The sequence below is a fragment of the Opisthorchis viverrini genome, assembly GCF_000715545.1.
Source record: "Opisthorchis viverrini unplaced genomic scaffold opera_v5_440, whole genome shotgun sequence".
Taxonomy (NCBI): Eukaryota; Metazoa; Platyhelminthes; class Trematoda; order Opisthorchiida; family Opisthorchiidae; genus Opisthorchis; species Opisthorchis viverrini.
The window spans coordinates 247,998-263,256 of NW_008752103.1; the positions used below are offsets into that span (position 1 = coordinate 247,998).

Below are 15,259 nucleotides of genomic sequence, written 5' to 3' on the forward strand. Positions count from 1 at the left end.
ATTGTTCCAATCTGAAACAGGAAAAACGGAACTGCACTCGATTCATTTGGTAAATCACAGTTAAAGTGTTTCTGAATGAGTAACTTGGATGTTTCAATTGGTTTAGTATTTCTGGCTGTGAAACATTGCTCCTTACTTTTGATGGAGCGGCAATGACTGAAAAAAGTACTGATCGACCTCGCATGGACTATCATGAACTAATTGGGTTAGCTCCTCAAATACATTCATATAAACTCACGCTGCTGCTGTGTTTGATGGAGGAGACTGTGCTATATGGAACTCGTACGCAGCTAGAACTGACTGTATTGTGCCGGTCTGATCACGTGATCAATCGATTCCTGCTTCAAATCATCCGAATTGTGCTTATTCCATTTTCTCACCAGAGACAGTCCACATGACTCCAAAGTATATTGCATTGATAGCTTTTCTCGCAGTTTTACAGTTTCGAGATCTTCAAGCAAACTGTTCGAGGGCAATCAAACAGTTTATTCCACAGTCCATCAGAGAAACCGGAGGATATCGTAATCTTTGTTGAAATGAAACTACAAGGATTATTTGTATCTAGGTCTCAAATGTTTCGAATCGAAGATCACAAAGGGTGATGATCAATGTTATGTGCACTACGTTCGTAAAATGGGCTTCGATTCGGCGGTAAAGGCCTGTGCAACTTTGGGCGCCAGGATTATCACCATATATAATGAGGAGCACAGCGTAAGCCATCATATGTGGCTTTCACCAGAGTTATACACTTCATTTGTAGAGTCAAATTTCCGCGTGGACTGAATATAGTTTCTATATAAATGCAAAACGTTTTGACGCCAAATCGAACTATTTCATGTACTATGATTATCCACCGAAGTACACGTATGTTCAATCATTTCAACGAGATAGTGACCAATGATATCTCAGGAATATCGGTTGCGACACCAGCATTAAAGGACGAGACTGTATGATTGTTCGTACCAATGGAGTGTGGTGCACCGCCGACTGCAACGAACACCACTCGGTTGTGTGCGAATTTTGATCTGCTGTTGCTAGAACGTCCGAAGCATAACCAAAATGATGTTATGGTAATCTTATCCTGAAGGTTGAGTACTTTCCTTTTCACTCAGTTTTATTGGGAGGTAAACCATCATTTTTGTGTGAGTCAGTCACTAAGCATGAGGATAGAGATCCGTATTTCCTCTTTTGGTCCGGACCTGAATTTTCAAGCAGTCGATCGCCAATCATCATCACATAGTCCGTCAGTCAGTTAATTCTGTAAACACTGTTAATCTCGTGTTGTTTTTTTATCATCTACCGGGCTTCCAACACAGCGATATTTCTTTGAATAGACAGATGATCCATAATAACGCCCTGGTATATACAGAACGGGTTCCACTAGTTACCATTTGAAGATACCTACGTTGCTTTCTGCTAACTGCTACTTTGAAACTGCCGAGTCTCAGTTTCCATGTTGGTTAGTGCGGTCACAGTTAAATAGCTCATTCCGAAATATCCACCAAGCAGACACTACGTCCACTCGCTTTTCTGTCTCCTAAGGGAGAGGTTCGTCTCTATTATTTCGCTTCGTGTCTGGACGTTTCGCTAACTGCAACTCCCGACTCCAGGATAGGACTCACCTAACAAAATACAACAGATTTATTGATAATAAACGATTGCAAAGTTACTGGGAGTGTCAGGACATTTAGGGCGTATTTTTTACTTTAATTAAAGACTGTCCGGCCGATGCTGAGTGATTGAGTGACATCGTCTCCAGGATCCGCCTGAGCACTTGAGTGCCTTCGGTTGTCATTGATTGGCTGCCCGAACATCGCATCGATAGTTGACTTTAGCTCGGCACTTTAGCCTTATTCCTTAAGCGTTTCTTATGAAGCTGATGGTCCCGAATAAGTTTCAGGCATTTTTAGGATTCTGACCTTCCTGACGAACAACACACGAACAAAGCGTTTTAGCCGACAAAGGATCAGGTCGTGATGTCATATGGCGATAGCTTCAGTCACTGTAATTGTACGCTGCTGTACTGATCTGGGTCGATTAGCTGGCGCCTTGTAAAAAAACGCGGAAGCTTCGGCTAGGTATCACGTTGCGTGCAGTGCCAGCTAAATGTCGTACTACGGAGCTGGTTATCGTCTTCCTAGTTCCAGAGGCAAGTCAGGGTGAATTGTGTTCATTCTTTGGCCGAGTTGTTTATTCGTGCGTCCGATGTATTCCGTTACACAGCAGCTAGAGAGTGAGTATACTAGCATACTGTGGGCGTGAACAGACACTCTATCCTTGAGATTAAAAGAGCACAGACGATTGCCGGTGAACCAGGTTCGGAGTGTTGCGGCCGGTAAAACTTTGTTCAGACTGGCGGAAAGTCTTCTGTTCGGTAGGTCGACCAGTATATCTCCCTTAAACGCGAGGCTAATGTAAACTGGTTTCCTTCCAACTGTGGCTGTGATGGTGTTTGCTTTTTCCCTGTTCAAATGCTTTGTAATAAACTTGTCGGGGAATCCATTGTCTCTCAGGACAACTAAGAACTGGTTGCTTGTAACATTCACCCACTATTTGAGGGTCCAGAGTTCTTCTTCACTAAGCAATCATTTACAATCAACCGTCATATTTGTAGTTTCATCCCAACATTCTTCAGTGGCTTTTGGGTGGAATAGGCACCTTTAAAGCAAAAAATTGTGAAGTTTATTGGGAATGTATTAGTGCACTGTTGATGATGACCATATTACAAATAATAAAGTTTTTACTATGGTCAACAGTGGTGGGTTGCAACACGCATAAAAATAAATGTAATGCGAAATGGGAGCAACTGCTACACGTATTCCATAATTGTCCGTGGACTTGGAGTGTTTGGCTGACTCCTTGCTCCCTGCGCGCGCGCGAGACTGTGTGCTGACTGCGTTCGGTTTCCTTGTATGTAGGTCCGTTTGCGCGTACGTGGGCGCATCAGCACGTGAATGGTTGGTACGCTCACTAGACGGTGCATACAATCGACGTCTGATGTGACGTGGTTGTGGGCATGAAAAGAGACAAGTCTCGTGATCTAGTGAGCGACTGTGGGCTGAACAGTCAAGTGTGTGGGTGACTGGGTCGCTGCAGATGCGGCTGACATCCAACTCGAAAGTCTCCGTGGCGATAGTGCCAGAGTAGACCAAAGCCTAGTCCACGAGCTCAGCTACTAATCTCAGCGTCAAGAATCTTGAGTTTCTCGATTTCTGTCATATCATTCGACAAAACTTATGGTAGCAAGGTAGGTGGGACTGCTCTTCTCACTAGATGGGACGCAAATGTAAAGTGAGTCACCTCTCGGCTTACTCATCTCTGATTGCTATTGGTGGTACCAATAAAACATGTCCACAGCTTACCTCCACCGATCTGTCTAGAGAACTTTGATCGCTCGCCCTCACTCCTTACCGTCATTCGTGTAATTGGCCTCGACATGCGGTATCACATTCACGAACATACGGATTTATACCTTTTTCTCAATTTTGCCCAAATGTACCACTTTAGCCCGTTTGTAATGATTTTAAGTCTTACCACTTAGTCGAAAAGAAGTGGTAGTCTGATCGGTCTTTCTTCTCTCACACGTAGTGGGTGGACATTGAATAGCAACTCACACTCGGCTCGCTTCACCCAGAAGTCGTGTTCTTCTCCCTGTTGTAGTCATAACAGTCGTGAGGGCAGCCAGTATGGTAGCCTCCCGATTACCTGGTCGTGGGCGCAAAGCGCCCAAAAAATAGCGCTTGCCATGCTTCCTTACACTTTAAGAACACTCATTGGTCATTCCCCTTCCGACGCCTTGTGATTTGGCATCGACTGTCTCAACACTGTTGACAGTTAAAAGCCTGTCTTAAGTATACCCACTGTCTACCTCCTACTTGTCTGTCGTTTTTTTATGTTATCGCCTGTTACCTGTACAAGTGCATGTAAAGAACGAACTTGTCTTCTCATACCTAGATTTGGCAACAGAGCAACAAGTGAGACCACTGATTGATCGTCTCAGATTCAGCGTTGGGATAGGAAAATAAATCGCCTTAAGGAACTCGCTGAAAGAAATACATCTTGTCTCAAAAGCATACCAGAGTAGCACAGAGCCAGCACAAATCTCTCGCAAAGCATGTGTTGTTTTTCGCAATCGATAAAAAAACGGCTCGCTCCCCTCAAGGGAAATCTCAGTCTATTATTACAAAATCACGGAGTTTTCACTAGATTACAAGCATTGTCGAGCTGCACTCTTTGCATACTTCATTGGGTGTTCAAATATTGTCATGTTGGGGCCGCAGCAGGTTCGGATATGTTACATTTTTCTTGGTTCTGTTTACCCACCGACAAACCACGTAACCTAGAACGTGATCGGAAGCAGTCATTTAATTGAACATGAAATAAAGATACTTTCTAAGTGTAAGTGACAATAAGAGCACACAGGACTTACAGAATCTGCTTTGAGTCATCACCTTGATTGCTACCCCCATGAAAGTACCGCCCGCTTAAGCTCGAAGCTCGCAAGTGTTCGGATTTTTGCCTATTTGAAATCTGACCACTTCTCTGATCCGACCATATTTTCTTTGATTTTTCGGGTTCATAACAGAGTAGCTCTGCCTACTCATCGTATATCCTGGGCTTGTACTTATACCCCACTCAGACTTGCGGTTAATGGTTATGAATCTGAAAACTAAACTGTAATAGTAGCATTGAACCGATCTGACATGGATTTTGACATTAAAACTTAGACGAATGGTATTCAGTGGGCACTAGTCCCCTTAAACAATTTGTGCTCTAACTGATTAAGTTCAGAAATAGACAGCAGTAAATTAAACTGCCCATGCTCAACTAGATTAGTTGGTCTAGTTCAACCTAAAAACTTTTTCAAACAATGCACCCGGTATGGACATGATTTCTATGACAACAAATTTTCTAGCATAGAGCCTCCTGGTAGTATCAGAAAACCAAATTACGGTAGGCTCCGAATAGCTCAGGAGCACAAACAGGTAGAATCGAAATCTTATTTTGATGAACCCATTACGTAACAGGTCAAGCGCCCTTGAACCCGCTCAGCGTCACTAAGTCTGAGTAGTTCCGATCACCGCCTGGGATCATTGGTATATGGCTAGTGGCTAGCCATCACGAGACCCATTTAATTTAGCTGTTTGAAGCAGCGATTGCAGCACAGAAGATCAGGGAACTTCATAACAAAATCGGGGAGCACAGGAGAAAAATAGACGGGCTGTCGAGGGACTCAGATGAATATTGAGCGTTACTGAAAGACTGAGAAATCGTGAACATGCACCGAAAAATAGACGGGCTGTCGAGGGACTCAGATGAATATTGAGCGTTACTGAAAGACTGAGAAATCGTGAAACATGCACCGAACACAAAATAGATTTGGCAAATGTTGAAGTTTGGAGGCGGGGACTATAGTCCACCCCACAGAGACTGATGATCGAGGGGCTATAAATAGACAAGGACCCTATTGTTAACAGAATAGAAATCACAGAGGCGGTAAACGTGTGAAGAACGGTTTGGATTAGTCGAACTGACACGTGACGGTGTATAGTTATAGAAAAGAGGAGCCGTGAACAGAATTAGCATACATCTGAATTGTGCTTAACCTAACCCCCCTTTCATCCCTTACCCTCGCAAATAAAATGTCGTAGCACTTACAAGCCCACACAGACCGGTAAACACTCAAAGCGAATCATCAGTTGAAGCGCTTTGAACCGGAATATTTAAAAACCGAATCCGATGGAAAATAATTTGAAACTCCCCTAACCCATTAATCGTAGGATTAGTGGGGTCACACAAACCTACAAGGCCCCTTAGCTGACACTCAACACTGATCTAGTGTGTTAATATGAAGAGGTCTTACTGGATGGTTCCGCGTCTGCCCTAAAACCTGGCCAAATTAGCGACCTACTCAATCAGCCTGATCCAACTTCTGTTTCAAAAACGAAACGTTGCCGAGTTAAAAACCGCCGGTCATTTGTCAAGACCTTCTGAAACGGTAACTCTTAATAGTTATGTATTAGTTTTCATTGACAGCGAACACTTGTGAAAGATGATGATGAGTTTAACTCGGAGATCGGATTTGTTCATTCTCTAAGGCATCAACCAATACCGACTTGTAATACGGCTCAGTAATCAAAACTCCTCCGATATCTTGAAGATTGGCCAAATTGAGATGTGAATCAGCTTTTGAAACACAAATCCAGTCAACAGCGTAACAAACATAAGCTACATTCCAATTGGAGGTGTGTGAAGTGCTATCGCAGCTAGGTAAATATTACAAAAAACAAGTATTAATCTGTAGAATCCTTTCAGCGCATCCCTGTCATGCAACTCGAAACAGACACATGGACTGAGAGAATGCTGGATTGACCAAGTCTGGAAAGGAGCAACCGAAAACCCAAGGTTGAGGTTCGAACCATGAACCATTCGGTCAGTAGTTCATCAACCTAACCTCTGATCTAAATGTCGGGCTCGGTGAAGAACCCAATTTTCAACTAAACCGACTGACCAAATCTGATCAGCCGATTAGCCAGCTGATCAGTGGTGTGCTAACTGACCAGTGCTTGACCATCGATCACACCCTTCTGGCAGCCGACAATGAGTTCGCTATTTACCGACTGCAGTAGAGTTGTAAGCTTTCAGTCAGCTCGTAAAGGTATTCTGTCAGTGACCTGAGGTCTAGAAGATCCACTTTTGTATGCGTAAATTACAGGCATGGGGTAATGGCTCCACTTTTCACTAATTAGAGTTTATGCCCAGTCCACCAAGTCAGTCAGGCGGTTGTCCTAGAGTAAAGCACGCTCCCCAATGCAGATGCACGCAGCGATGTCCAACAGCCCTTAGTTCAAAGAAGGGGAATTTCCCGTGGCTTCTGAGGCAAAAACATAAAGGAACTTTTCGTGTTTTCGGTATTGATCGGTCCCACAGCAGACAGCACAACAATCTTGGTGACTTTGTCTCTAGGATCCGCATCCTCACATAAAAAACGAACCATTCAGCCATCCCATCGTCAAAAGTGCGTGTCTACGAATCATTCGCAGTTGTGTTTGTATAATTGGTGATGGACAGTGGTTGCCATCCACACGGTTCCGACAAAAGTGTTTTATCTTAGGTATCAGTCAACATTGTGATTTAGGGGTCGTGAGTCAATTCTCGTTGCACCCTATGGCTGCTTTGTTTATTGGTGACACTTTGTAATACACATGTGTAGATTGACGAAAACTGTGTCCTCTAGAAGGATGATTGGGTGTTAGAAGTTCCTTGTTAAAGATAATTATGTAAATAAAATAAGTGAATTCACGCTGTTCTGTCGACATTTTGCACCTGCTCTAGCGCGAGATCCAAAGGAGGCGTGTTAATGTGCCTACTACAAACTTTTCAGTAGCTTAAATTAACTAGTTGGTTCGGACGATGGGTTTTCATGCGAACGCACTGGATTTTTTCAAAACCTCAGCACGCTCACTTTGTAATGTCAAAAGACGAATGTTGCCATCGATAGCGGAATAATTTTACTTGATGATTGCAATCCTCTTCGGGTTGCCATGTTGGGAACTCATTCAATAGAAGTCGTAGGTTCACCCTGCATATGAGGTATAAAAGATGTGCATGTAACGTGTAAAATTTCCTCAAGATTATTGCGTATCTCCTTTGGTAAACAATAGGGCAGTCCAGTTGAATATTCCCCTTGGGTGCCGTTCGCAAAGTCTGGAAGTATCTAAAGGGTTGGTAATTCCTAATACAATCGGAAAAAATGTGTGAACAGTTGAAACGGACTTCAGACGGTCTGTTTTTTTGTACATCAGATTCAAGCCACTTGTATAGAAGACTCCTTTTCAATGATAATCACATACCGCAACGTGTTAAGTCGGCTAGTCTCACGTTCTTGCTTGTCAGTAGAGTCCTCATTTCTTGGTCGTATATCAGTTCCTTCTCCTAGCAGGCCTACAGATCACCCAATAAATATCCTTCTAATTGCTCATGTTCGACAGACGGATCCTTCTTCCACCTTACGGATCCCTTGTTTAGGTTGGCAATTTTTCAAACGTCTGGTTAGCTGGTTTCATGTTGTCAGAAAGAAATAACAGTGGCAAGTAGTACTCCAACACTGAAAAGTCGTCTAAGTTTAGACTAATTGTCTGACTACCAATACTTCAAACTTTTTGCGTGTCTGAAAACCCCTGTTACTGAACTTTCACAGATGGAGTTTGACATTACATGCCATCGATAACTGATTACACTTGATCGCTCCTTTCATTTATTCAGAATTAAAAGGTAGTTCGGCCGCTTGTTATGAAGCACTGGTGCATTTTGTCATTTGTGCATTTGTAGGGGTCTATCAAGGAGATCTGATGCAAGTATTTTCGGGTGGTGGTGATGAACGCCTCGTTTGGCCTGTCCAAGACTGCTTCACATACCGGAGCGGTTTACTCACCTTCGTCGTCAAAATCTCACGTCAGTCCAGACACCTATGGGTGTCCCCCATGTAGATACTCTTCCACCGTCCTTTTCCCTTCTTTTTGTATGTTATTTCATTTCAGTGACCGAATGTTTATCCGGTCAAGTATGCTGCGCTGTGGTTGTGATGTGCCGGGACGTCACACGAATTTCCAGGACTGGCTCAATATAAATAAGGGGAGGTCTCAGTGCCATTTGCTGGCTGGTCCAGGGTAAGTCTTGAAATTGCCAGCAGGTTGAGGTTCCAGGTACAGAACTTTCAGTCACGCTTAGGTTTGATGGTTCCAAATACCAAAAGGAGGAATCGGGTTAGGAAGTCTACGGTACTACCTATACAATAGTGAACAAAATTATACACAGCAAACCTCAACTGTCCATGTTCGTGGCGTTAACAAGTCACAGTGCACACCAAACAACGCCGAGCAAAATGCTGGATCGTGGGTTGCAGCTGTCGCTTCCGAAGCCACCCTAGTGATTATGATTGGTGGCGCAATTATACGGACATCATGACACAGCAGATCAGGGAAGGCTCAACAAACGGGGAACGAACACCCATGGGTACGTAGGTCACATTCACATATGCAAATGTGCCAGTGTCGGGCGGGACAGCCTTTGCGAAGAGGTGAATGGAAAGTGAAGATAATAAGTGCATGGGCGGAGTAAGCAAGTGACTCCGGAACTGATCATGAGGTCAGGTTGGATTCAATACCGTGGTGCACTGATTACACACTTCTGAAAGCGATGCGAGCTAAGGACTCCAGTGGTCATTTCAAGAATGTTCATTGTATGAAGAAGCACAGTGCTCACATTTATTAAGATCTAACTAGGAGGAAAACCCTCAAATGTAGAAATCGAATTCGGCAAACAGAATTTATTATGGATTGTTCCTATCATCCAAACATGACGATTAACATCTTGGTAGACCACAGCAACGCCACTGTTGAGTGACCATATAACAGTGGTAGTTCCAAGACATCCGATCAGTGGAACCTGAGGACAAACCGAGTCCACGCCACCCTAATACCGACTAATGTGTTTCTGTCAGAAATGAGCTACGCCCTTTAGAACAACCCCTTATTCGTCGAAAAACCGTATTAAAACGGGTAACAGATCTGGCGAGCAATATGACTGGATTGTCATCTAACCCAGCTCTCTTGGCTTGCATTTAAGAGTGCCTGGTCGATTCCAAGGTGCTTAATAATAAGCGTTATATCTTGCGTGAGGAGAGATTGAGAGCCTTATTTTCTGGCAAACGAAGAGTGTCAATGAGCCGTCTGAGGGAGTAAGTCTCCTAAAACCTTGCGATAAAATTCAGAATTATGATAAGAATCTGTCAGACCGAAATGCGGTCGGTCAAAAGCTACCACGGAGAGTAAAAGATCAACACTGAAAAGTGCACGAGGTATAAATGACCTTGGAACACACAGTTTATTGAATTTGATATACTAGACATTTTGTTAGTTGCTGCTTTCAAGCCACTTTACTTTAATCCAGACGCCCAGACAAGGCTGTGTTACACCACTTAAAATCAAATTCAGCTGAAAACCGGCGTAATTTCGACGCTCAGCAGCTGAGCTTAACACACAACTGTAATTAGCGGCTGGCAAATCAGCAGTCAAAATTTTGGTGAATCCCCACCGAGAGCGAAACGGTGGAGTTGCATCTAATTCCGATGCCATTGCTATAGGTTCCGTAGAACTGCACACGTTGCGATATATTGGATACTAGGCACCAACTGGTGGACATTTCTAAAGCGATATATGTTTGGTGGAATATGAACGAGATGGGCAACTTTTTCCTGCATAATTCCTGGATGCCTCGCTAATATCGACTGGGAAGGCGATTACTTCTAAAGGCCTGTTGATAGAGGTGTAGTTCGGGAAGTGATGAAATGAGCGGCTGTGGAACGAAGCGAAACTTGTACAGGTTGCGATGGTCATTTTGTATTTGCGTGAGGAAAATCCAGTGGTCTCTCTGACAGCCGAAGACGAGCATAGACATAGAGAAGCTAACATTCATACGGAACATTGCTGTCGCCTAGTGCCATGCTCGAGAAAAGACAAGCATCCTCATTCCCCAAAGTCTGAATAAAAAGACTCATCCTAGGCCAACGTTTCCCTCGCAAGTGGTTTTTTACTGACCGAAGTACTGATTCTTCGACGTAATCCTGGCACATCGTGCCTACGCTCACAATCACGTTCGCTAAATCATGGTCCCTATGTTATACTTCCTGCTAAGTTGTGAAGTAGGTCGGTTAGGTCCTAACTAGATCACGAGCAAGCGGCATTCAGGCAGTATGGAGGGATAAATATGCATGAATTTGAGGTCGACGGTTAGCATACATACTATCGAGAGGTCAGTCTCCGAAGAAAAGACGCCTGCAGTCTCATTGCCTTGAAACCTGGCTTTGCGCTAAATTTTGGCTGAGGTTACGAAGCCTTTCTGTATGAGTTTGGGTGTCTTGGCGATATCTCAGATGACAAGAACATGCGTCCCACAAGTGGATGGACTTGGTCCACATTGGCCGTCGACTTGATTGTATCGATGCCCTTCTTGCACCGAAAGAATCGATAACCAACACGCAAGTCCGCAAGTACTTTTCGGACATTGTTCCAGTCACCAACCTACAAAATCCCGGAAAGCTGCCCTACTGCGCGCCATTGATGATCCATCGATATATTTACTGCATTTCTGAAATCCGAACGCAGTATTTAAGCCTTCAATATATGTATGCCATCGATTAAAGATTTTCGGCGATTCAACAGCTCGTGCAGCGCAAAAAATCGTTCACCTTTAGCACCCTTTCGGTACCCAGCTGCACTGCCAACGGAAGGAGGCACGAGAGCTGGTGTACTGCCAGGTTGCCCATACCTAGACAGGAGCAGTCAAGACGCTTTGGTTGGGTTCGAATCACGGACCCTGCGGTCCGTAAGCTGGTGCCTTAACCACTGAGCTTTCTCGATTCCATGCAGCAGACTGGTGGTATAGCTAGAATTGCAAGAGCCGAGTGTTCCCTACTTCACTAGACAAACGCAAATAACTGTCGCTGTGCAGTTCTCTAATCATACATTGTTTATAATTAGTCTACGCTGCAACCAGTTGAAGATACGATTAGGATAACAATGAATTTGAATATATTTGTAATGCGCTTTATTTTCACGCTTCCAGTTGTGTTAAGTTTTAAAGTGAACGTCCGGAAAGTTTCCCCAAAACTAGGTTTATCCTTCCTAGGCCCTTTATGTTCACTTTTATCGTCGATGACCCCATGGGGTGCCTGATACAAGGAACTATGAACCCATTTTGGAAACGCTAGAGAATTCGGTTTATGCGGATGATATTACTACTGCGTTTAACGATCGGGTACATACAAATTCTCCCCATGTAGAAAATCAGAAGCGGTCCCTCGTTTGATGCGCTTTTCGCGCCCAAAGAATAAACAGCCTAATCAGGGAATTCCCAAGTCCTTGGAAAGATCAGCAAGAGGATGTTGAATTTGACCGATTCATGTACCCTGGCAGCCGCCCATACAGCAACTGTGTTGTAACTGACGAAGTCCGTGCACGCGTAACCAAAACAGGTGCAGCATACGTTCTGGTATTGCCTTCGACGCCAGAAACGCACTTTAGTGAAACCTAAATACCGTGTCTACAAAACAACCAACAGCTGTTGTGCTTTGTAGTTGTGAGACTTGAGACTACCCTTCAAACTATTAAACACATCTTGGCAGCAGAGGGCGCTGCAACACAGCGAGTTCCGTGAAACAGGGCCTGGTTACTGATTCCAACTGCTGGAGCATTGCCGATGAAGGGGGGTTAGAAAATACACCATAGTACACTTTGTTTTCCACCCTTGGGAACAAGCGGTTCGCAGTAAAAGGGCCATAACTTTGAGCGAAGGCGGGAAGTACTAAGCGGAAGCAGTCTCCTGGCCGGGTTCAGTTAGTTAGAAATTTGTACGTGACCCATCCCAACGGTGAACACCCGCTACCTCCTAATCGGATCGGCTAGCTGCAGCGTTTTCGCTGTATAGTCTGTCCATGATGAGTGGGTTTCAAAAAATATGTTGCACAATCCCCTGATAGCGTCTCACCCCAGTGGAGTGGTTAGATGTTTTCTCAATATCAATCATCTCATGTCTGTTTCCTCTAAGGTTTAAAACTATATGCACCCGATCCCCATCTTTCTGTAGCTTTTTACTCTTCGCTGCGACTTCCTTCGATAGTGTGGCTCAGCAATCAGACATAGGTGCTGGTGCTTCTTACGTCTAAGTTTGGGTGCTTTTCAAAACAACCAATATCATTGTCATCATCAACAGCTTGACATCAGTGTTTAACACCGATGCTTCGCTGCCGTACACCCATGATTTATTTGAAAGGCTTATTGTCAAGAAAAGAATAAAGGTGGAAGGGAAAGGGGCCTAGTACCGGTTACTACAATCATTCGGAGGTGCCCACACCTCGACATTCTAGATAGAAACTGACAAGAACGCCACTGATATAGATTGGTCGCTATATCTTGTAGTGTCTCAACCAGGCGCAGTGGGGATCACGCGGTCCTCATCCTGGAAGGCGAGTAGTACCGAAAGCACCCGAGCGTTTCGTAATCTCCTTCATACTCTTCTGCCAGGTCAAGGGTTGGCCACCTTTCTGCTTCCGCTACTCTAAATTAGGCATGAAAAAAGCACTCTCTTCGGCAAACGATAGTTAGGCATGCGCAACACATGCCTCAACCAATTCAGCTTCTGGTGCTGGGCACATTCTTTAATGGAAGTACGCGTTTTACGACCCAAAACTCGTTTTCTAATTTTCTCGTTACGGATTAACCGACACCAACCCACACGATCTATGATTCTGAGACAATGGCTGTCAAACACCTGAAGATGTCTCAGTTCCGCTGATCGAACAGACCAAGCCTCACGAGCATACAACAAAACAGCCCGCACCGCAGCTTGATACCCCCTGAGATTCAGGGATGCACCAGTTTGACGCCATAGGTTTCTGAAATTAGCAAACGCGACCCGAGCCTTGCAGATTCGTACATTTACCTCATCCGTTACATTACAATCAGAACTAATGCAACTTCCAAAGTACGTACAACGGTCCAGTTTATTTGTGTATGTGCAAATAAACTGTGGACCGTTTTACGTACATACGGCAGTGAAGCACCGGTGTTGAACACTGATGTCATGCTGTCGATGATGATAATGAAAATGGTCCACAAATTCGAGTGCTTCCTCCTGGATTGTAAGTAGCGTGTTCAGTGTCTGCATGACCTTATAGTTTGTGGGTGCAAAGTGAATACCCAAGGACGCGATGACTTCGGTCAGTTCACTGGTGCCTCCTCCTTCTCTTCGAAGATGAGGACGACGTCATCCGCATATTCCGCTGAGAAATTTCTATTCAGGCTTACATTCACGGGTTTTCAGTATAGAGAAAGTGGGTATCTGACGCTTTCACCTGGTTCACGATCTATTGCTTGCCTATCTAAGAGAGCTAGCTAAGTACTGATTCAAAACAAAACAACCAACCCGTTCTGGTGGATTGGGAAAACGGGACTACTTTCAGAAAGGGAGACAGGCTAAGCTGACCAATTGTCCTGTATGTTCTTTGTTACCTGTAAGGTCGCACGCGGCTACACAAATGCATCCTCGATCAAAAGAAGGATGGTGCTATCCATAGTGCTGACGCTTCCCTTTCACATACTTTTTCCTCCCCCTCTCCCTATATAATTAATGACTCTATCCTTGTAGGCCCGGTGGTCAGGCCTGATAACTCAGTTCATCCGGTATCGGCTTTTCAAGTGCTCTTTCTGTCAACCTAGACTCGCTTGGCATTGATGTGTGTTGTGTCAGAAACAAGAATTCAAAATGCAGTGTTTGGGCTAACCTCTCCATCACTCTCCACTCGCTTCTGGTTGCGCACCAATGGCGAACCAGAAGCCGCAGTGAGCAGGATGTGCAGGGTTCGGCATCACTCTATGCCATCGGGCGGAAGGATCCTCGCTTGACTGGATACCCGTTGACAGTCGCCTCTGTGCGATTCGTCTGGCAACGTCTCTGAAAGATTCTCATAAGAGGAAAGTTGATCGATGTTTGTTTAGGGACTGCTCACGCCCCTACTGAATGTAACTCTGACACCACCAAAGACAGGTTTAATGACGCCCTGAATGCCGCGTTTCTGAGAGGTGAAAACTCAGATATCATTGGAGATATGAAAGAACAAACGGGAACGCTTAGCGCACCTGAGACCAAATTAAATGGTCGATATGAATTGGACTCGGCGCGTACGGACAATGGGGAACGATTGCTTCAGCTGTGCGCTGACTGCAGGCAGTTTTTGTGCAGCGTTAACCTCCAAAATAGCCAAAGTTGCCTGGCCACGTGATGTCTTACAACCATTTGCCAGACAAGAACTCACTTTCCGATGGCGGTTGTCAATAACTGACCGCCACACGTTTTGGAACACATTTGTGGATTTCGACCGCAAACTTGTCCAGAGTCGCTTCTCCCTCCGTTTCCAGGGCCGCGCACTGTGTGGGCGCTGCAGATCCGGTTGTCGGGCGAATTTACCAAGATCATCTCCTAGAGTCTCTTCCCAATGTCCCAATACCAGATGCGAATTCATATCGGGACGAGGTTGCCACCTCCTTACATAGTGCTGAGAGCTTCGCTTGTGGCACGGCTCACTCAAGCACTGGATATCTAGCAGAAAAGTGGCACTGCTCAAATCTCAGAAAAATATCCCAGCCAGTCCCGGTCAAACTTGACCCGACGAATTGTCAGACATCAAATGAAAGTAAGCGTG

At 44.7% G+C, this 15,259-nt stretch overlaps 1 protein-coding gene across 1 annotated transcript; it reads left to right on the plus strand.

The window, feature by feature from the left end:
* Window positions 1-565: 565 nt before the first annotated feature.
* On the plus strand, window positions 566-13,331 carry T265_15340 (hypothetical protein; the record flags this gene model as incomplete). The annotated part of the gene is given in 7 exon segments (XM_009177644.1): window positions 566-711; window positions 8,693-8,765; window positions 8,860-9,015; window positions 11,174-11,381; window positions 12,607-12,707; window positions 12,726-12,876; window positions 13,195-13,331. Coding segments are annotated over 7 exon segments (903 nt in total), but the record flags the coding sequence as incomplete, so codon positions are not given.
* Window positions 13,332-15,259: the final 1,928 nt, after the last annotated feature.